General features: G+C 40.2%; 1 protein-coding gene across 2 annotated transcripts; it reads right to left on the reverse strand.

The window, feature by feature from the left end:
- Nucleotides 1–655: 655 nt before the first annotated feature.
- On the reverse strand, nt 656–22658 carry LOC131248378 (uncharacterized). Of its 2 annotated transcripts, XM_058248646.1 has the most exons (8): nt 22488–22658; nt 20591–20716; nt 11578–11676; nt 7235–7377; nt 3084–3192; nt 2796–2903; nt 1942–2082; nt 656–1217 (listed from the first exon to the last, which is right to left on the reverse strand). In XM_058248646.1, the coding sequence occupies exons 1-8, from the start codon at nt 22557–22559 to the stop codon at nt 795–797; spliced, it is 1221 nt and encodes a 406-aa protein (XP_058104629.1). In that variant the 5' UTR covers nt 22560–22658; the 3' UTR covers nt 656–794. The 2 variants fall into 2 exon arrangements, with proteins under 2 accessions (XP_058104629.1, XP_058104630.1); XM_058248647.1 differs by lacking the exon at nt 20591–20716.
- Between the last annotated feature and the right edge of the window lie 1324 nt (nt 22659–23982).

Here is a 23982-nt window from a genome sequence, read left to right on the forward strand (position 1 = left end):
GATTTGATTGGACGGCCTTGATAGCACCATCATGTAAGCCACATGTTGTATAGCTATAACAAGGTCTCGATTGGATGCTCCTGCAAGGTGATTGGGTATTTGGGTATGGGATCACAACCTATAAAAACAGTCATCTATTGATAATTCCTACATTCTGTGATACCGGTTCCTCTACATGTCCTCGTAAAATAAGCTTATTCTCCAAGTGATTAGCCTGTTTGTAAAAACCTATTCATAGCTATTAACCTGCTTATCCACCTGTCTATTCACTGGTTAATACACCTGACGATCCACCATTGCTTGTGTGGGCCCACTTTATTGTGCGTATGCCATCCAACCCATGCATTAAGTAAACCCCACCATGATGATCGGATGCCTTACAAATCAGGCTTATTCAATCATTTGGTGGGCGACACCATAGAAAATACAATGGGCAACATGCTGGCCCACATGATAGTTAGATCAGCCTGATTTTTGGGACGATCAAGCTGGACAGGTTGGATTCCATACACACCATGGTGGGCCCCACATGCAACCTTTGTAGAAAAGGGTTATCTACAAGGACCTGTGGAGGAACCAACCTCTACCAGTACCATTCCTGACCATTCCATGAATGCATAGAAATGAAATCAATAGCTCAACACAACCAAACAGATTAAAAATCAATAAACAGCAATTGCTTTGTAAGAAAGAAAATCATTGTTCAACGACACTTCTACCAGCTGGAAATAACACATTTCAAATGTTTCTAACGAACACATGAAATTCCATATCACAGAAATAGTCTTAAGCTATTAACAAGGGCTTCCAAGTAGTGTACAACACCGATCCACATTGAAGGGCAGCAGTGAGAGGATAGATAATGCCCAGGCATGGAGGACGATGGATTCAATTGCTACAAAGATATGTTTATTCTCCAAGACCGTGTGGCCCAATAGAAGTGGAAATGTCAAGGACCCACAATCTACAGAGCATGTTTTCACACTCTTCAAGACTAGCTCATCCAAATTATGAGACTCAGTGTCTGGAGCTGGGTCAGGAGCTGGGGTTGAATGATCTTCTTCAGAGTTGGTGGAAGGGCCACTGCCATCCTTTGGAGGGCCATCAATGTCTTCTCCTCCATCTTTGTCATTGCTAGGACTCCCAGCGCTACCATCCCTTGGAGGGCCTGGAACTAGGTCCGGTCGAGCTTCGACTCCTACCCGTCTCAAATGCAGCTGGTCCATCATGGGTGTTAGGTGTCCACACAAGAGCACTTAAATAAATAAATAAATCTATGTGATCAACCAAGCATGCCATGAAATTGATTGCTAGTGAAACTTGAATCGGCAACTTGCTTGTTTGTCCATTTTACTTCAAGCAGATGTCTCTGGCTTGGACAAGTGTGACAACCGTGCACAACAATGGGTTGGGTCCGGCCCAGGCATTGGGATGGACAGGAGTACAATCTCAATTTCTTATGGAAATAATCTGCAATATTGTTTGTAAATTTTTCTCTCTCAAAATAAATTGAGGAATGCCTAGTGAACTCCCTTCAATACTCTTTCCAAGGGCCCTCAAGGCTCACGCATATGGGATCAAGCTGCCCATCAGGAGGGGCCATGTCGATGTCCTGGCCCGAAAATCAGGCAGTCCAGTCATTAGGATGGCTACGTGTCTGCGCTAAAAATGGACTGTTGGTTATGCTTCTTCTGATTGTTCATTTTTCTCTGACCACTGACGAGTGGCCAGCCTGATTTTTTCAGTTGGGCATGGAGAGGTGGGCTGCCTGCAGTGCAGTTCAGATCTCACACATGCGTGCCACATGCTTGCACATTGGAGACGGGTACCATGAAGGTGGACTCCAGCAAGTCCACTTGACAGGACTCCAAATTACAATTGGGAATTTGAATAATGACCATAGTATATCAGGATGAACATTTATCACAGTGATCACAGTACCTGAAGGTGCAAATTGACCTCATCCGGCCGCGAAAGAAATGGAAAATCCCCACCAGTCTTCAGGTAGGCTCTCCTTGCACCAGGATATCTTTCACTTAGCTGATCTTTTAGTTGCTGTGGGATAGCACAGTAATCATTTGTCTGCAATACAGAGAAATGTATCTTTAATACAAGCAACAAATGCAAATATGATTACAATCCCTTCATTTTAGTAGTAAATTACAGAGCTTCGCTAAGCCAACATGTGTTTACAAGTCAGCTAATGCACACCACGTAAATGTCAGTGTGGCAGACAGGTGCAATATCCAAGCCATCCATCGGAAGGTTACCACTACGTAGATTCTCTATACCAAGAATCAGCTTGGTGCACTAGTCCGTAGGGCACAATTATCAGAACAGAGTACAGTCATGCTCACCCACTTTCCTAACCTGACTTCATTATCTCATGAAAGAACTCAACTGTGTCAAGTGACGGAACTAATGGCCAAAGTTTTCTAATCCATCCATTTATTTCTAATATCATGGCACACCGAGTGGACCCCCTTTATCTTTCGGCAGTAGCATCTACACAGTGAGGTCCACATGGTGGATGCTTGGATATTTTGCCTTGTGTGCTACGCTGGCATATGTGGTGAAGTGTGCGTTAGCTGACCTGTACCCATGTGTGGGCTCAGCAAAGCTCAACATTTCAAATAACAAGAACTTGGAAGGAAGCTGCAAACGAAGATTTCTAACTGCTAATATGTGCTTGAATTTGGTATCAAACAGAAAAAATCATGGAATCCATCCAGTGCAGAGCCATGATGTGGTAATTGCTGATTGGACATGTATGATGCCAACTCTCTGTTACGTACATCCATTATAGTGATAAATGAATCTGATAGCAAGATAGATCCAACTGAAGCGGCATCCACATTTAAAGATAACCTTGAAGCTAGGTCATCTCTTGATAGCGTCTCCACCTGTATAGTTTAAGAAGATCAATGATGTTATGATGGAAAAGATTGATCATGCCAGTTTTAGGCGTAAATGAATACTGCATCAAAATAATGTCTAAGAGAAAGGACCAGAACTTGATTTTCTTGACAAAGAAGGGATACTAAGGAAGTCTCCAATTGGGAAATTATGTTTATCGAATTTACCTGGCAAACAACAAAGTCTACAGAATCTGCAATGAATGGCTCATGTGGACCATCGCGAATCCCTGTTAAGATGTATCGTTTCAACAGAAAGGAAGGGGTCCAACTAACACTGCAACACAAGACAACAGACCCAATTGGACAAAGAAGTGAATCAAGATTATTATTAATATTATTATTATCATTTTTTTAAAGAGCAAGGAGCAAAGATGAGAATGTGGTGTGCTAGAGAGTGAGGGGTATTAATGTTCAAATAAATAATAACTAATTGTTGTAATCATCATCATCATCATCACCACCACCATAGGTATTTAGGGTTGTCTCTAGAAATCTTGTTTCACACACTAATCTAATCTAAGGCTATATTTTCAGTAAGTCTACAAGCCTTCACATCCCTTCTGACCATCTATATCTTCTCATCCTCCTTTTGGGCCCTTCCACATAATCAATGTTCCCCTCAGCAGAGCCATCTCCAGTCAACACGTCTCAATATGCTCTGTATTACTTGAGTGACTAACATTGCTCTAAGTTTCTTTGAGCCCATTCCAAATCTTATCCTCTTCCCAGACATTCATCTCAACATTCCTCATCTCTGCAACACTCAGTCTTTGCTCAAGCTGAATCTTAGCCTCTTCGCAGACATTCATCTCAACATCCTCATCTCTGCAACAATCAATCTTTGCTCAAGCTGCATTCTAACTGCCAAACCCTTTCCCCCATATATCATAACTGGTCAATTAGTTGTCTTATAAAAACTTTACTTGAGCTTCATAGACGTGCGGCGATCAGGCAACACTGAAGAGACATCTCCACTTCATCCACCCTGCTCTAATTCTATGAGAAACATCCTCAAAAATCTCTGTAGCCTTTCGAATCATAGAGCCTAGGTAACAAAACACATTGCTTTAAGGAATCTCTTTACCAGCCACTTGTAATAAAGTTGCATTCGAATTACTTAGGTTTGATTCTACCTAGCAGAAGGCAATTTCTCCTTCTCTTCTTCTTGTTCTTCATCTTCTTTTTCTTCTCTTCTTGACTAGCAGACTACAAATAGAAGGTTAGGATGAGCAATGCAGAAATGGTCCAAATTCAACTAAAACAGGTTCCAAGATTGGTGGCTAGGATCACCCAATCTCCATTCATGGCCGGACGCAACATACCAATGGTCTCACTGCCGAACCATTGAGAACACCCCACAATTTGCAAAGCCTTGGATGCAGTCCATTCACGGCGGAGCCCAACAGATAAATGGTCTAGATCACTGACTGAACCATGTACCCTATGTACACCAACTGAAAACCTAAAAATATCTCAGATTGGAAGATCCTCACCAGTAGCCACCAGTCTTAGGCTCTTTTCAGTTGAATGTGGACCATTGTTGTATTTCACTTCTTAAGCGTCTATTTGCACTTTTGCAGGCCACAAATTGAAAGGTTTGAATTGTCCTATTGAGTAGATAATTAGGACACAGTCCATGAATAAAAAGGCCTCATTACATAATCAATGGGTACCTGTACTAGATCAAACTCGAGTGCAGTACCTCAAATATGGTGCTCAGAAGTCAGAACCGAACCCAACCCCCATAGTTGGGGTGGTAATGCAGGAACATTTTCACACTAGGCTCAAGTGGGGTCGCCTGTTGGATGTAGGGGCACACTCGGGGTGGGTGACCCATGCGATTTGGGGCCCACGGGGAAGGTCTCGTGTTCGAGACTCCTTACCAGGGGTGATTAATGCGCATTTCACACCGGGCTCGAGTGGGGTAGCCCGTGGGATGCAGGGACACACTCGGGGTGGGTGGCCCATGTGATTTGGGGCCCACAAAGGGGGTTCGGCCGAGGTCCTAACCCATGAGATGTGGGGTCTGGGCTATGAGATAAAGGGATTAATTCGCCATAGTCTAACAGTTCGAGCTTTTAGAGCAAGTGGTTAATTGTCTTGCATCGGTTGGGTTCAGATGCTAGCATACTCGTATCTGGACCCGAGGCTTTGACAGCCCTAGTTTTCACTTGTCTCAGGGGTAATAGGTGATGAAGGCCTAATTGTCAGTTAGGCTCGATCATCACTGGATCTAAGACCATTGTTGCGTCTTTCTGATTTCTCAAGATCTGAGATCTATGCTCTGTATTCAACCTTACCATTGATCTTCTAACTGCCAACTCCAGTGGATCATTGCAGTGTGATTATAGTGTTCAACCCGTTTGCATATTCATTGTTTGATGCTTCTCAAGATCAATTCACTGATTCTGCATTTGATCAAGCCATCAACCCAGATTCTTTTCCTTTGAAAATCAGTAAGCATTCTTCACTGCTTCAAGGATGATATCCAGTCTTTCAGGAAGAAGATGGCATTGGTACAAGGGAATGAGATTGCAACCACACATCTTCGAAGTACTCTTCTCCAAAAGAATTACATCAAAAGGTCATCGAGTTGGACATTCTTCACACTTAGGCAAATTGCCCAACTATATATATATATATATATATATATTATCGCCTCCTCAAAGATGAAATTTTCACAATTATTCCCATTGATTAGCAGTCAACATTCTTTCCATGTACTGTACATGTTCTAAATTGTCTCCTCGTGACCTCACAAGTATTTACCTGATCTGTCAAGCATCCATCTGTTCCATAGCCACTGCATCATCCTCATCATCTCCCTTTCACCTTCTCCTGCTATCTTAGGACTAAAGAAGCCCTGCTATGTGTGGGAATACAATTTATAGTACCAAATTGGGACCCGAAGGGGGCCAAGAATGGGTAAATTTTATGGCCTGGTATTTTTTGGTGAAATTTGGGGTTTACTCCGGATATAGGTTATGGAGTGGTATTGGGCTTAACTGTTGGCTTGAATATGGGATTGTTTTATGGACTGGTTGCAGCTGGTTAGAATCTGGGCATAAGTTGGATTTGGGAACAGGTTCTAGTGTAACTTGGGTTCATATATGGTTCTTCTCCCATCATCTTAGGACTAAAAGAAATCCCACTATGAGTGGGCATCCAATTTTTGGTACCAAATTGGGATGGAAAGTGAGCTCAAAAGGGGTGAGTTTATGACTCAGTATATGGTGTTTGGTGAAGTTTGTGGGCTACTTCAATGAAGGTTATCGAATAGTATTGGGATGAACTGGCAGCTGAAATATGGGATAGCTTATGGACTGGTTGCTGTTGGTTGGGACTGGGTATGAGCTGCTGTTGGTGAGGAATGGATATGAGCTGGATCAGGGGACTGGTTCTGGTATAGCTTGGGGCCATTTGTAGGTGTATTTTTGGGACAATTCATAGTGGGGATTTAGGGACAGTTCTGGGAAGTTTTACTTGCTGTTTAGGGTTGCTTTCACGCAGTAAATTGGAAATGAATGTGCTGTCATCGGATTAGTTTTAGACAGATATGTGGCAGTTTCGTGGGGGCTAGATTGGGTATGGACCTGACTTAAAATTTCACTGGTATTAAGGTGTAAAATTAGGATGAAAAAAGACAGGTTTTAAAGTCAGCTGCAGTGAGTGGGGTGAATTTGAATCTGAGTTTAGGGTTCCGGGTCATTTTCTTTTGCCTTCTTTTTTTTCCGTTTTCTTTTTGTGGTAGTCCAGATCTTTAATCAATCCAACCTAAACCCTTGATGATTGGATGGTCCTGCATCAAGTAGCATCTGGAAAGACCGGGCAAGGGGACACTGAAGTGAAAGCAGTTAACAAGTAGGCTACAGTCAATGTGATCTAGCCCCACCTAAAAGTCGGGAACATCAACAAGTTCTGCACATTTCTAATCAAGTAAAACATTACTTAGGTGTGGAAGCAGTGTTTGATGCCATCAACGAGACTGGAAATCAACACCCACATTCCATCAAGCTTGTGTGATGTAAAGGTCAACTACTTCGATGGCCAGATTTCATAGATTTGCAAACAGTGGCAGATCACGATGGCCAATTGAGCAGATCTTCTAGCCGGATCTGGCGCTTTTTTAAGACCCTATTTTGTAACGATCATTGAGAGAGAGAGATTGGTGGAACCTAGCATGTTTATAACAATAATATATATATTTATATATAAAAGCTAACAGGTGGAAAAGTAACAAAAGCATCAAAAGCATTCTCACGATAAGCACTCTGGAATTATGAGAGTTCTTTGTATGAAAAATGGAGAAATCATACATGGGGGACCATGGCATCGCAGCTTTAAAATTGCGTGTCTCCAAGAATGAATTTGAGAGTACCAATGATTTCACGCGCCTTGGACGGTGTTGAGCAAAAAGTTGTGCTAGGAAGCCTCCTAGGGATGTGCCATAAAGATGTACCTGCCAGAAAATATTGGTTAACCTACATAATGAGTACTGGAACTCAAGACAGAGAGTAAAGCGATAATCATAACAATAATTCGGTTTGGTTTACAAAAATATGCAATAACAAACCATAAAGATCAACCATGTAGATTCCATATCTCAACAATACCACAAGTAGATCATCATCATCTTAGGGCCATTTGGATGCAAGAAAAGTTGTTTTCTGCACAAGCTCTAGGTCATGTATCCTGAATAATATCCAAGTCATGCCATGTTGGACTAGTTGTATTGTTCGCTGTTTGTCAAGCACATGAAACATGGAGTAAAGATGGAATGTGAAGCATGTGGGAAGGTTAAGATGGTCAGCGGCACATGTAGCATTTATGGCATGTGTACATTGACACATCGCACATGTAAAGCACTAGAAAATTGATGGTGGCACATGTGATGCGTGTACATAGAACATTATGTTCCTGCATGCATTGAATGAGGGGTAAGCTTTACTCACCCATATACAACCTTTTTAGCAAGTATATACTATAACTTGGTAACGGTCAAATTTTAAGCACATGTTGTCCTTGTCTTCCTCGGTTTGTGCGAATAAATGAGCCTGACAAACAATCTACGAGTTGTCTACTGAGAACAGCTTGTGCAGAACAAAACTTTGCTTGCATTCAAACTACCCCTTGGCCTTTCTTTCAGCAATTTGGGGTTGGTTTTAAAAGGTAGAGTAGCAAAAGTTTTACATTTGGCTGACTATCAAAGCCAAGATGGTACTTTTTTCTTCTTCTTAAAATAAGCGAAGATGGACAATTGGACAACAGCTTTTACAAAAATATCTTTAGCACGGATAACAAGAAGAACTTTTAAGAGCACTAGTAGAAACAAAAATTTACTGAAATGATGGTGGCATTAATTTCGGTCAAAGCAAACACAAATACTTCCTTGAATTGCTAAGTCCATGATATTTTTCCTAAAACCTAAAGATGCAGGATGATAGAACTCATGTCCTGATGCTTTACTTCAGTTACTTGGATATACTTCCAAAGGCATCCCTTTCTTTTCTCCTCCATCAAAAATTCATGATCCCATCATTCATTGTTCCTGAAACATTTCAAGAACTGCAATTAAGATCTTATTCTAGAATTTGCGATGGATCATTGTAGACGCCCCACTATCAAGTGAGCCCAGATCAGAGACCTTGATTATAATAAATGGTGTAGATTTGATCAAAATGTGCAGTTAGATGGCTTTGAAATGATAGGATCACGAGACATGATTGAATCCTTAACAGTTGTGATGAAAGATGATTATGGGGTGTAGGCCTCACAAGAGATTGTAAGCGCCCACAGATTTTTTTGTGAGATTGGGTAAAAAGCGGTTAAAGTTTACCAGCCTTTTAGCAAAAGTGATTAAAGTTTAACCACCCACTACGAAGTACAAAGTAATTTGATTCACTTGGTTAAGATAGCTTGTTTAACCACCTTTGCCCAAAACCAGTTAAAGTTTAACTGCCTTTTGCCCGTTTTGACAGATTTTGTAAAATCGTGTTATATTCGATCCCAATGATTTTTCCATTGGTTATATAGCATTTTGATTGAACTTTACTGAGGAAGCAAAATCAATTGATCCGACGGTTATTTTTTGAGATTTAAGCCCATCATTTTTTAATGCTATTTCCTAGAACTTTTTTTGCAGAAAATTCCCAAAATGCCCCTCCAGCTACAAATGCACCCTTAGGTAATTTCCTATCAGATTTAAAGCAACAATTCCTGTTAATTGAGCTCTAATCTTGCTGTAACCATATCCCATGCTTTCTTTTTCTTTTTTTCTTTTTCCTTTGTGTGTGTGTGTGTGTTAACAAGCTCTCTGCTTCTTGTGCAACTATAATCATGCCCTTTAATCAATGAATCTCTTACTTAAACCTGTTTTTTGCATTATCCTTCAAATAACTCATGAAATTCATTGGAATTGAAGGAATGCCATCAATTTCATCTATAACTCTTGAGAGGGGAATCTTTGATCTTTCAAAATCTCTCCAAGTCCTGGTTCTCTGATTCCTCTCCCAATAACTATAGAAGACCTCAGCAAAAGAAGGAGAAGAGATCAAGGAGAAGACATGGAACCACGGTGCAAGAAGCTCAAGATTGGGAGGAAAGGAGTACAACTCAGTTACCATAGCCTGAGAAACAGCTCTGAGTTACCCATTTAGCAAGACATTTGAAGGGAGTTGATTCCGGCTATCTAGATCGCATCAATAGTGGTAATAGAAGCCCAGTTTACAGCAAATTTTTTAAACACCAGTTGATATGGTCTTCGACCAATTAGGAGTGCCTTCATGAATGAATGCGGGCAGATATTTGAATGCTCACATGGGTTAGCGAGGGACCTGCTGGACAGACATCGGGAGGGGACCGGAAGAAAGGCCAGTTCAATCCATAGCACGAGTTCAGCTCCTCTCATCGAATGCTCAGCTCGAGGAGTAAAAGGGTAGATGACTAAGCCTTCAATCAATGTCCCTGCTACACATTTCCCATAAGTTGAACTTGGAGAGTTTCACATAGGCTTCCCCTACCTCCTGTATATCCGCCAGTTAACACGAGATTCTCCAACTTTCTTCCATGATGAACTGTTGGCACTAGTCATATATTTTGTCCCTCTGGACTGAGGGAAAGGCAGTCCAGCTACTTTATCTCACTTGTCGTTGGTCCATCTGGCGCCTTTCAGTTGGGGTCAGCCCTGGGGGTTAGACCGTTGGGGTTATATTTGAAATTCTCAAAGGCTGAAACAACGCACGGTTTCATGGATAGTTTCATTCAATGTCGTGATGGAGGACATAACTTATGTTAACCAACTCAAGCTGAAGAGACTTAATTTGATGGTCACTGCTACGGTGCTACCTTTTGGTCCCAAATCTTTGTGGTTGCTTTTTCCAATAAAAGCACCCAGACAACATATTTTGAAATGAGGCCCTCGGGAACAAGACATAAAGATTCCTTTTTTAATTTATTGAAATTTCATTTTACAGAATAAACTTACCTTCAAACTGAACTATACAATAAACAAAGATAAATCTACCGAAGTACAACCAAGAAGAATGATGAATTGTATAATTCCAACACTCATCATTTTTTAGGAGGTCTACATCATGTGGTATAGGGGTTACATCACGCTTCATCCACACCTGCTCGTGAGGGAGCTTTAAAAATTGAAATGAGGAAGTGCTTTACATTTTCAATTTGATGCAATGTCTTTCTTTAGATTTTTTATCCTACCACTATTGATGGTTAGCAATCAGGAACCCTCTCTAAAATAGAGAGAAAAGAGTGAACTCTTCCTTCCATGGAATAAAATTGGGAAATTCCTTTGTATTTCTACGATGTCCCTATTTTTAGTACTAGTTTTGTTAATTTCATGGCATTTACATATTTTCTCTCCGTTGGATTCATATCATTGAGATCCTTTTTTCTTTGTATTTCTACTCTCTTTTTATAATTTTTAGGATACAGGTGTATGTATTGATTTTAGTTGAACGCAAAGGATTTTGCCATTTTGAACCAAATTCATTGTGCCATTGAGCAGAGACCGTGATAGCAAGCGAAGAAAGGTGCCTAACACCTTCCTTTCTTCGTCACCATGGTTCCGTGTCCAGAATTTTGTTTGAGAACACTTCCGACTTCCAAGAGTCAATTTCGCTAAAAACATGTGGTTTCTAGCTCCCCACACCAACTGCACTTAAATCGAGCTATTGGCAACTCCAATTCCTTAGAAATTCCCATTTTGGGCACTGCAATTTGGCAGTGCAATCTCCACAATCATAAAGAGATCTTTGAGAATTTAAAATTTGTGAAAAATACTTGGACCATAAAGAGCAGTAAGAAAAGATTAAACTATGAGTGAGGCACGCAGATGTGCTACTCCCAAAACTTGGACATTAATACATTAAAAAAAGTAGCAGATTAACCATCATGCCTAAGTTATCATGATTTCAATGAAAAGGATCTCTGTGCAACATTACAAAAAGTCAAACATGCGCATAATAATTAATCTTCAAAAAAAAAAAAAAAACATAAGAAAAATAACTGAAGTTCATAAAGAAATAAGGAAGATGCAATAAGAATATATATATATATATATATATATATATATATATAGAGAGAGAGAGAGAGAGAGAGAGAGAGAGAAGAAGAAGAAGAAGGAAATTCATTTCCTTACATGATGAACATCGATTGCGTCCAAAAACTTTTCAAATGCTTGAATCCAGTCTACATGATTCCAAACACGTGGTATATCAACAGAAATCACCCGATAACCCTGAAAACCGTTCCACAAGTTATTTTTGTTACCTTGTTTCTGAATTGCTATAAGCTACAAAAGCGACCACGCATGAAAATCTACAAACAGTGCTAATTCCTCACACCATTATAAGCCAACATTATGTGAAGCATGTGAGCATCAAGAACATGCAACCTAATGAGCATATATTGTGATTGAAACTTCTTTTTTTAATAATTCAATAGATTGAACAAGTTGATTGTTCCTCTGTAGAGAAAAAGCTAGATATGGGTATTCTGAGTTGATTCTGTCCTTCTCCTTTTCTGTACTCTTTGATTGGAAATCTTCATCCTCTTCCAGTGAATCTTTCCAATCACAAGTTGTATTCTACATCAGATCCCTTGCTATAGATGTAGGTGGGAAGATAAAAGCAAAGAGACAACAAATTTAAATCCTTTAGACATGCACGCAAAAGTTGAACTCACAAGTTGAATTCTACATCAGATCCCTTGATAAAGATGAAAGTTGGAAAATAAAAGCAAAGAGATAACAAATTTCAATCCTTCATGCAGGCAGACACAAACCATTTAAATGGCACGTGGGTTGACCTATCGTCAATCTGAACCATTCATTCATTCTACAACTAGGAGCAAGCCATGGTGCAAGAATCATGCCGATTGGATGATCCTAACCCTTTGAATGGGGCCAATTTGTTACAACTCAGTTGTTTATGAGCCATAAATCATAGATAGAATCATCAAATCAAAGTGTTACTTATTTAAGAAAAGTGGGATCTACATAGTAGATGTTTCAAGATGATGATTGGACCTATTTTGCATCTCCAATTAATCTTGACTGATTCATTTTCATGCTATTTATTGTAAGCTTAGTATCACCTGATTGGCATGATTTTTGCACCATGGTTTGCTCACAATAATAGGTCACCCCTAGTGCCATTTAAAAGGTCTGGGGACGTAAGCGAAGGTAGGGATGTTAGTAATGTCCCTATGATTTTAAGTGACATGTGGCATGTCCAATTATTGGTCTAGGCCATTCATTCATTCATACAATTAGGGGCAAGCCATGCTGAAAAAATCATGCCGATCAGATGATCACAAACATACAATCAATAGCATGGAAAATGGACAATCATGATTGAGTGGATAAACAAAATGGGTCTGAAATTTTCATGAGACATTCACTTAATAGATCCAACTTTGTATTGCTTATGACTCCAAAGTAGCACTTTGGTTTGACGATTCTAACCGTGTGATCTCCGTCTTGTAAAAAAATGGACAGCGGTAACCAATTAACCCCATTCAAAGGTTATGATCATCCAATCAGCTTGGTTTTTTCACCATGGCTTTCCCCCAATTGTATGGATAAATGAACAGCCCATATCAATGATTGGACACACCATGTGTCACTAAAAAGCATTGGGGACGTTTTGCCACTGTCCCCACCTTCATGGGGACATTAGCAACGTGCCCAAACCTTTTTATGGCACGTGGGATGTCCAATCATCGATTGGAATGGTTCATTCAATAGTACCAATGGGAGCAAGCCATGGTGCAAAAATCATGCAGGTCGGATGATCCGAACTCTTTGAATGGGGCCAATTTGTTACAACTATCCATTGTTTACAAGACATAAATCAAATGATTAGAATTATCAAACGGAAGTGCTACTTTGCAATCATAAGTGGTACAAAGTGGCATCTATGTCCTAGAGTTTCAAGATGATGATTGGAGCTATTTTGTTTCTTTGCCCAGTCTTGGTTGTCCATTTTCAATGACATTGATTAAACGCTTAGGATCATTGGATTGGCGTGAATGTTAAACCATGGCTTGCTCCTAGTTGTATGAATGAATGAACGGTTCAGATCGATGATAGGTTACCCCATGTGACATTTAAAGCTTCAGGGACGTCGCTAACACCCTCATGAAATTGGGGATGTTATCAAAACCCATAACACACACACACGCTATGAGGTCGAGCTGTGGGCCCCATCATGATGCGTTGGACATCCACTCCATCAATCAGATGCACCCTCCCATGGTGGGCCATGGGCCTAAAAATTAGACCAATCCATAACTTATGTGGGCCACATTACAGACTTGAGAATGGATGCCCACCCATTAAAACCTTCCCGATTGTTTATAGAGCCCACTAATATGAGGTTCAAACATCCATCCAATCCATTGTGTGTGTCCCACTTGTATGAGGGGTCACACCAAATTTAAGGCCATTCTAAAACTCATGTGGGCCCCACCAAGTGCTTTTAGATGTTTTAGGCATGATTCCACTTGGTTTCAAATGGTGTGGCCCACCTAAGTTTTGGATAATATAACCTAAAGGGGACCCACCAAATGCACAATGTGGATGTCTGACATATCACAGTGGGGCCCACAGAGCTCGATCTCATAAGGCCAATTGAATAGCAAATAAGGGCAAACCAAAACTACCAAGCATTAAAGAGTGTGATGTTGAAAAGACGATTGATCAACTTTGAAATGGGCACTATTTCATGATGATTAATCTGGGTTCATCTTGAATGGTGCCATTTGAATGCCCTGCATACAAATACGATATGAAGGTTTACACTGGTTGAGACATTTCCAGCTCCCAACCCCATGAATGATCAAAATTTTGGCATGAATGCTTTGTGGAATCTCGAAAGCATCAAGCACGAAGAGATAAGATTTAATCCCCATCCACCAAATAATGACACACAACGGTGCTTGAAGATATAGTTCAGATATATTGTATACGAAGGTTGATTGTGAAGTAGATTCTTATAGTAGAATGTGATCACTCCATGTTGTTCATACTTCTCCTAGCCTTTGGCAGCTTCTTTCTCCACTGGTTTAACAGGCATGTAGTCAAGCAACACGCTTTGAACCAATCATCTTCATGAGAAACTTCAACAAGGTACTCAACTACTTAGTGGGGTATTTTCACACATGAGCCACATTACAAGCATGTCGATACTGCAATGACTTCTCCAAATATTATTGAGACCCCAAAGTGATCCCATGAGTGTTGAACATACACACAAAGTATACACCTATCTTACACGTGTCACAATGTCATAGATAACCTTATGGACAAGTGGGGGATCAAGAGAAGATCCACTTTGGCATTCTTTCCCTCAAGGAGGTATGGATCCATTCCTCTAAAGGATCAGTCTAGACTAGCTTGGTGACAAGTTTGCACAACTACAGCTTTTAGGCAAACGATTTCCTTAATGAGTTGAAAACCATACTCTTCATCATCACCATCATCTCAGCCTTATCTCAATTAATTGGGGGTGGGAATATGAATCCTTTTCTACCATTCTACTTTATCAAGGGCAATAACTTCAATTAGCCCATAGGTCATCAAGTCTTTTCTTACTACTTCCACCCACAACCCTTTTGGACCTTCCCCTTACCTTTTTAGAGCCTTCAACTTGTACCAACTCACTCCTAACAACACAGTTCTTGGTCTCCATTGCACATGACCAAACCATCTAAGTCTACTTTCCCTCATCTTATTACCTATTGTCGGTACTCCTAAGTTCCCTCAAACGCATTCATTTCTATTTTTATCCTTGTCTTGTCACTCATCAATCTCAACATTAACATTTCAATTACACTCATCCTATGAATATATCATTGCTTAACTGCCCAACATCTTGTCCCATAAAGCATGGCTGGTCTTATAGCCATCCTATAAAATTTCCCTTTCAATTCAAGTGGTACACAATGATCACTTAAAACTCTAGAGGCACATCTCCGTTTCTTCCACCCCACTAGAATTTTATGGGCGACATCCTTCTTATCTCTCCACTCTCATTAGTTATTGACCCCTGTTATTGAAAGTGGTCATTTAGGGAACTTTTGGGTCAACGATCTTAACTAATAGATAGTTCCCACTCCAATTGTTACTAAAATTGCACTCCATATAATCTATTTTAATCTGACTAATTTTAAATCCTTTAATTCTAATGCAATCCTCTATAAATCTAGCTTTGTGTTTCCCTCGTCTTATCAATCAAAACTATGTCATCAGCAAACAACATACACCATGGGATCTATCTCTTCCTACAATGCCTCTTAACTCGCACATAACCAATTTGAAAAGGTACAGGCTCAACGTCGACCATTGGTGCAAGCCTAAAGTAATTGGGAACTCTCTTCTCTCCACTAATGCTTCTCACATTTGTCACTACTCTCTCGTATATATCCTTAATTAGATCAACATATCCAATTATCCTCTTGAAACTCATTTCTTCCCAACACCCATCAAATTAACTCTTAGGGATCCTATTGAAGCTCTCTAAGTCAATAAAGACCGTGTGGAGATCCTTCCTCTCCCTATATTTCTCCACCAATTGTCTAAGAAGGAAAATTGCTTCACCAAAGCATCAAACCAAACTGATTTTCTAATACACTTGTCTCATGCCTTAGTCTTTGCTCAATCACTCTTTCCCAAGATTCCATAGTATGGCTCATATGTTTAATCCCACAATAGTTAGTATAGCTTTGCATATCTCCCTTATTCTTATAAATAGATACTTTGGTATTGTTCCTCCATTCATCTAGCATTTTCTTAAGTCTTACAATCTTATTGAATAACTTTGTCAACCAAAATAGCCCAATAGCTCCCATTTACTTCCAAACCTCTATTAATATACCATCTGGTCCAAGGGCCTTTCCCATTTTCATCTTTCTCAAACCATCTTTCATTTCAGATATTCTAATCCTGCAAAAGTATCAATGACTATAGACACCAATGTTATTTGAGTTTATGGTTCCTTCTATCCCTATGCTCTAAGAGTGAGTCATTTAATAAGTTCTAAAAATAGTTGTCCACCTTTCATTGATCTCATTGTCCTTGATTAATACCCTCCGGTTGTCACTCTTAATGCATCTAACATGATCTAGGTCCCACCCTTCCTCTTAATTTTGCAAGTTTGAAGACATCTTAATTACATTTGTGTCCCCCATCTATCGCAAAGATGAACATAAGCCTTTAGTTTAACCTCACTTACTACTTTCTTAGCAATCTTTTTGTGCATTTCTATATTGGTCAAGATTTTCATTGTTTCTAGTCCCTTACCAAGCTTTGAAACATGAATGCTTCTCGTTAGTAACTTTTTTACATTGTCATTTCCCCACCAAATTTCCTCATATGATTGGTTTTTCCCTTTTGATACCCCTAGAACATCTGTTGACACTTTCCTAATGCAATAACTCTTCACCATCATTGTTATTGTTATTTTTAGCTCCCTTTTCCTCCATCGCATTGTATGGCACCCCTTCTGCTACATAAGCCGAGCACCGAGCTATTCATGACATACTAAATTCAGCCATCTAGACTATGTTGCCTCATGATCCAAAAGGGGTTTGTCTAAATCGGCATGGTCACATTAGCCTCATAGCCTAACTCTCCAATTGCTATCCTCTCAAGAACAATATCAGGCAATGCATCACAAAACCCATTACCATGACTTAGCTTCCTGTTATACCGATAAAATCTGGAACTAACACCATGCCCTTCTCTGACTTCATATTCCATACAAGGTATTCCATAACGGTAACGGTGGCCATAATGGCCACGGCCATTACGGCTTCTTCTTCTTTTCCGTAAAAATCTATTTCGGCCCGGTAATAGTGCATCAATTTTTCTATAGCGACCATTACGACTCGTAACACATAACAATTACCACCACCATCATTATGTAACACCCAATATGTAACCGTTTTGGGATACCTCAATTCCATAGGAGTTAGGTGGAGGACCCCTAAAAACCAACATTATCTCGAACCAATTCTCAATGTCATCCAAGTTGAAGTTGTAATCCTTCTTTGGCTGACAGTCATCAGTTCCATTAACCGAATAAGAGGTGGGTTAATGGAAAGCATGGCAGAAGGATATGCTAGATTTAGAGCAGGTGCGAGTACTAGGGGAAACACTAAGTGTGGGTCACAATGAAATGACGAGGATATGGCTTAAACTAATAGCGGTGCCGCTTGAGCAAGTGCTGACATGAATAGCTAATCTTCAACAGAATAAGTTCGAACCAGAAGAGATTCCACTGATGATGGTCGAGATGGCCTTAGATTCTCCTCAGCAATATTTGTGATGCTAAGGCTCAGCTCTAGGATGGAGTCCATGCACCACACGACCTTGGTAGAACAATGTGTTGACAGATTCAAAAGTCCCACGAAGACTGTTGTCAAGAACTACTATACGAAGATGAGCACCTATGATGCCATTGCGACTGACAAGGGGATGACCATATTAGAGCATCCATGCTTCTTTCCACATGTGGGTACATCCCAATTAGCGCAGATATATGTGCCCAAATGTTGGCATTCTCTTCCCTAAGGCGCCTATTTTGGTCCAAGATCTCCACAACCCCACATGGAGCTCTCTAACCTCCTCTCTAATGCAGAGAATAGAGGATGAGTTGCATGAGCGATTTGTGAGAATGAAGCCTATTTGGGTTGAGTGGCTTCCACCTCATCGGGTCGCATTGCACAAAAGAGCAAGAACCCAAGGTGAAGGGACAGCCAACAATCCTTGGTAAAGACCAAGCTAAGACTCATGAGATATTCAATTGTCCCATCAAAGATGCCATATGTTTGGGGCAATCTTGTGCCTAGAGTTGAACATGCGTGTGTGTTGTGTGTGTGTGTAAGCTTACACTCATGTCTTATCATTTATGGTGGGGCTGAGTTGTTTCTAAGTTTGTGCGTAAACCCGTGACCGCGAGGGCCATACATTACATGGCTTGTTTAACATATGGAAATATACATGAAGCAACTAAGGAGGATATTGGAGCACACAAACTCAACCACAAGACCTCTGAAGAACAAAAAGAGAAGAGGACAAGAAAGCATATGAAAGTGGGTGCATGCCGAGCTATCCAGAGTGGTAAGAAGAACGCGCCACAATCCAGTCCTCATCTCTTTTCATTCATTCTCTCTCGTAAAAAAAGACAGCAACGCTCTTTTATGAGAGAATGCGAAGGCAATTACACAACAAGCAATCTCTACCTGAAATTTAGTACATAGACATTTTCGTGCTAGTGAATGAGAGAGTGGAGAATGGCTATGCATGATGAGGTTGTGTCCACAACAACTTGGGTTGAGGACGTGAGGTGGCCCAAGAGATGCAAGGTTCTCCTAGGGTCATGCTAGGCTAATAGGAGATTGCATGAGTGACAAAGCTTCCTCGAAGCTGATGGGTCATCTCAGGGAACTAACAGAGATGACTTGCTTGCTCCACACCGATGAGGGTCTCCAAACCTAATCTCATAGGCTCCATGCTGATGAGGGTCTCAAAGTGATATGTAGGCTATGGATTCATCTAAATTTCCAAGAGTGATGCAAGTGCACATATGTGGGCACAAGAGTCCACATTGAAACAGTAGAGGTGCAGTGGGCTATAGAACAAAAAGCATAGCATCCAACACTCAAGACCAAGGTATTCAAAAATAGTTATGTAACAGCTACAACATAACGGTAACAGTGGCAACCATTAAGCGTTACATGGCCATAACAGCCATTAAGGAAAAAAATGGCCCAGAACAGTCATTATGAGGCCAACATAGGTTTTTTTTCCAAAAAAAAAAAGGCCATAACACTAAAAATGTGGTGACCGTTACGGCCACCATTACTGTTATTAAATACCTTGCTCAAGATGTCCAAAAGTGACAATCTTGAACCTATTGGAACAGTAAATGCAACTACAAAATCTGGGACCTAGAGGGTAGTACTTGGTGAGGCTCAATGCTTCAAAAGGGTTGCCATGCCAAGGCCCAAGGGTCATGAACCCTATCTTCGGTTGCTGAAAAGGAAAACAACAAATGTGCTATATAGGATATCTTGAGAGAGGGTTACTAAGCCAAGAGGGTCGTGACCTTATTTGCCAAAAGAGCTCTGACACTTGGAGAAGGTAACAATGGCTCAATAGGACTTCACAGGAGCCAAAGCCAATAAGATAGTGAATGCATCCAACAAAGGTCCCTGAGGCTGAGGTAATTATGGTCACCCTAGGAGGTGAGCACTGTGGGACTGGGAGATCGTACTCTTGGAATCAAGAACCCTGAATGTCATACACTATGAGGATAGGCACTTAGAATGTTAGGAAGCCTTGGAACAGAACAAGCTAAGGGCAAGACAAGCATGGAGATCAAGGTATTCAAAATCGGTTACATAACGGTAACGGTCATAACTGTTACGCGTTACGGGGTCGAAATAGCCATAATGGCCGTCACAGAAAAAAAAAAAAAAAAAAACTGGCCGTAACAGTCTTGCAACAGTTTTTTCAAAAAATTAAAAAGGGTTGTAATGGCCGTTACAGCCCGTATCATAACGGTAATGGTAGTGGCCGTTACGGCCACCGTTACTATTTTGGAACACCTTGATGGAGGTGGGCACCATCAAAGGCAGTCGTCCTGGATGCCTCAAGTACTCTTGCACCTTGCATGCATGTAATCTTGCACCTTGCATGCGTCATGTACTCTTGGACCCTAGACGTGCTTGAAAATGCATTGATGCAAATGTGAGGATTTGGTCATGACTTCCAGAAAGGTGGTAAGTACCTATGGCGGTGGAAAGTTGAGTTAGGTAGGTACAGATACACCCTCATACACATATGATTACCATAATCATGTTCAATTTTGCAAGTAAAATAACACTCACAAGCCAAGTTTTATGCACTCTAAGATACATAAACACTACCAAAAAATAATGATGCCTTGGAAGACGTTCTAAGACAGCATTTCAAGTAAAAAATGGGACAGCAGCACTTTCATTAATGTCCAAAAAATATGTTTCCTTTTATATAAAAAGCCCCATTGGCATTTCATTGTATGCCCCTCCCAATTTACAATACTAAAACTATAATTATAAGCTAATAGAGGTGAAACTCTATCATAGTAAAATGGTGCAGGTATTACCTTCATGGACAAGGACATGATTTGTTTGTAGTATACATCAGCCGTCCCAGCTATCCCTGGGAGGCAGATAAGAGGAGGTACTGCCTTAGGACCAAAATCATAATATCTCCATTGTTTTGATCCAATCTGCAAGAAATGAGGGGTCAAACATACATGGGTTCACCAACAAGCATTACATAGTAATAAGAAGTGCCAATCTTGTTCACCACCAAAGATAACTCAGAAAAGAAAGCGCAGAAGAAGAGTGGTGCCTTCGGATAATTCTTGAGATTTTTGAAATTGCCTAAGTTCTCATGCTTACACCAATTCTCCACAAAAAAAAAAAAGTATTAAGGGCTACCGCCTACCAATTTTTTCATCATCATCATTGCCTTTCTCTAAGCAATTTGGGTTGGCTTTTAAACAACAGAATCACAAAAGTTATATGATTGGCTGCCTACAAGACACCAACCTTACTCTTTTACTTGAGCAGTTGGAAAAAGTCATGGCAGGCTCACGTAGCTGATCAAATTTCTCAGTGTTTTTTTTTTTTTTTTTTTTTTAAAGGAACAAATGAACTGCAAGCCATTCTCAACGCCGTTGATATTCAATATGTGGAAACTGGAATTGATATATATGTGTGTGTGTGTGTGTGTGTGTGTGTGGCCAGTCTTACATGCACATAAGATAAAGGGATGGGTCCGTACATATGATTGGTTCAGGTAGCCTTATAGACAGGACCCACCACATTTTATATAGACACCCTTTTGCTACTTGGATCAACAGTCTATTTAACCAATCAAAGAGTGTGCCACGGCCCTTTTTTTTTTACAAATGTGAGTAAGATTAGCAGGGCCCTCAACTTTTACAAATTAGTCCAAATTCGAAAAGACAATTCTACAAACCTTCAAGCAATCACATCAAAATCAACCTATACAAAAGACGCGAAAATTAATTTCTTCATCATCATCTAAGGCTTATCCAGTTCCTTTGGGAACTAAGGGCCTATTTGGTTTTCCAATTACAATGGTATATGGCTATAAATGGGTAATGATTATTTACTTTTGTAATTGTCCGGTGGCATTACTTACATTTTACTGCAATGATTATTTTGCTACATTGTTTGTTTCACCCACTAATGATTACAATTTACTTTACCTACTTTCTTTATAAGTGTATTTGACTCTTGATTTACAAGCCATAATTCTTGTTTAAATAAATGCCTAGAAATGATAATGATGACTCATTTACTTTGCATTTCATAGGAAATTGGAAAACCAAACATGCCCTAAAATTTGCTTTATGCACTAATCTAAGAGGCAACCTCAATTTATTTGAATTTTTTTTTTTTAGGTAATTTCTCCCAGCCCATACCATTCTACTCCCATCCCAGTATTATGCTGATGCACTGAATCAAGCGGAAATAGCAACGTATACAAGATTCGAAATCTTCTACTAGCATTAGTTCAATCTAATTCAGAAGTCTTACAAAAATGCTTTACTGATTTCAAAATCAGCAACATAAATAAATAAATAACTAAGAAAAACCAAATCACGACAGAACCACGAGATTGACAGCCCGTAATTTTCATCTAGAAAAACTTGGATGACGCCAAATAGGCAGAAAGGAAACAAGGCTCGGACATTCATACACACAGCGAACTAGTCCGTATTCCAAAAATCTAGTTCTGAAACCGGATCTTTTTAACAATTAAATCCAATCCGATACGAAATACGATCTACAATCCAAACACAACCATATTAAATTCAACAAATTTACAAAGAACGAGTAGCATCCAATTCTAATATATAATCGATAGCAATTGAATAACGGACCGAATATGCTAAGGATAGAAACCGACAATCCAAAACTACAGGAAAATCAACGGAGAGAGAGAGAGAGAGAGAGAGAGCGTACGGAGATCTTGTGGAGGGGAACCTGGGACTTGAAGTGGATGTAATCGCCAGGCGCCGAAGAGACGCCTTTCATCGCTGCTCCTGCAATTCTCCGATCATCTCCTCATCGCTGCTCCTGCAATTCTCCGTTCATCTCTAGCTCTCTCTCTCTCTCTCTCTCTCTCTATCTGATTTCTCTTTTTTTTTTTAACACTGGCGGATGTAGAGAGTGAGAGAGGGGTGCACGAGATTGGTCCAGATGGGAGGAACGGAACACGTGGTGTGTGGCCCACCTTGGCAAACGTCTGATGGGAAGCGCATGTCTTGCTTTTATTTCTTTATTCTCGGATGAATCGGAACCATATGCGCCAAGACTCGACACGGAAGCGGATTGGCTAGTGTATTGACTTCAACAAGTTCTGTGGTCCCAACATGAGGTATGTGTTATATCCAAACCGTCCATCCATCTTTCGAGCTCGTCGTGAGCATGGAGATGGAAAATAAGACAGACATAAAGATCAAGTAGACCCCACTGAAAAGTAGGGAATTGGATGTATACCCTGGAAACTCTTTTGAGTGTCACAAAAGTTTTAGATCAATATGATATTAATTTTTCCTCTTCCCCGGTACTTTACGAACCGATTGGATGGGAAGTAAGAGTTAGGGTGGGCCCTGGCAAAAGTTTTAACTGTGAAAATAATTCTCCCAGCTGCTATTTGTGGTACATTTGATATTGGTATATGATCAATTTTTTGTCTCGTGATCTAAAATGATCTCGAAAAATGTATGAACGATGTGGATATAATAAATGCATAATTTTGAGGCCGTGTAACTATGATCTCTTTTGCACCGTTCGTACCACTCGAAGCCACTCCTCCCATGGCACGTGCCCACACCAGTTATATCGCTCCCACTCGATGCTCGTAACTCGACTCGAGAGCCTGTTCCTGCCGTACGTTCGGGTGGAGGATCTGATGTTACTAGCCGTAGACAGAATCTCTCGTGGATGGGCCTCCACTGGATGATCACAGCCATCCAACCGTTTGATTTTATTTTCTTTTCTGGTGGAGTGTTAACACCCCCTGACCTTTCTTTCTAGAGCAAAAAAAATATATTTGTTACCCGGATAAAGTGTGATGGATGATACACAGGCACTTGGATACTAGGCATGCAGGTTAAATTAAACTGTCCAAAATATATTCCGAGTTCGGTGGACAGTAATTGAACGGTTAAATCATTATTGTGCTTTGCACCCTTCATTGGAATAAACTTTAATCCAAAATTAGGTATGCATGGTTTATTTAAAGGGGTTTGAATTTAATTACTAAAATAATTTTAATATATCTAATTAGTGATGTATGTAATGTTTGACCTAATGATTATAATAAGTCCATTGAAATATATGCTTTGTCTGAAAATAATGAAATTCTAAGTCTTTGATGGCCCACAAGCACAAGATCATGTTGGAGTGATTAACCAACGGTTTTTAACAGTTGATTTACATAGATTGGTGTAAA

Source organism: Magnolia sinica, chromosome 6, assembly GCF_029962835.1.
Source record: "Magnolia sinica isolate HGM2019 chromosome 6, MsV1, whole genome shotgun sequence".
Lineage (NCBI taxonomy): Eukaryota > Viridiplantae > Streptophyta > Magnoliopsida > Magnoliales > Magnoliaceae > Magnolia > Magnolia sinica.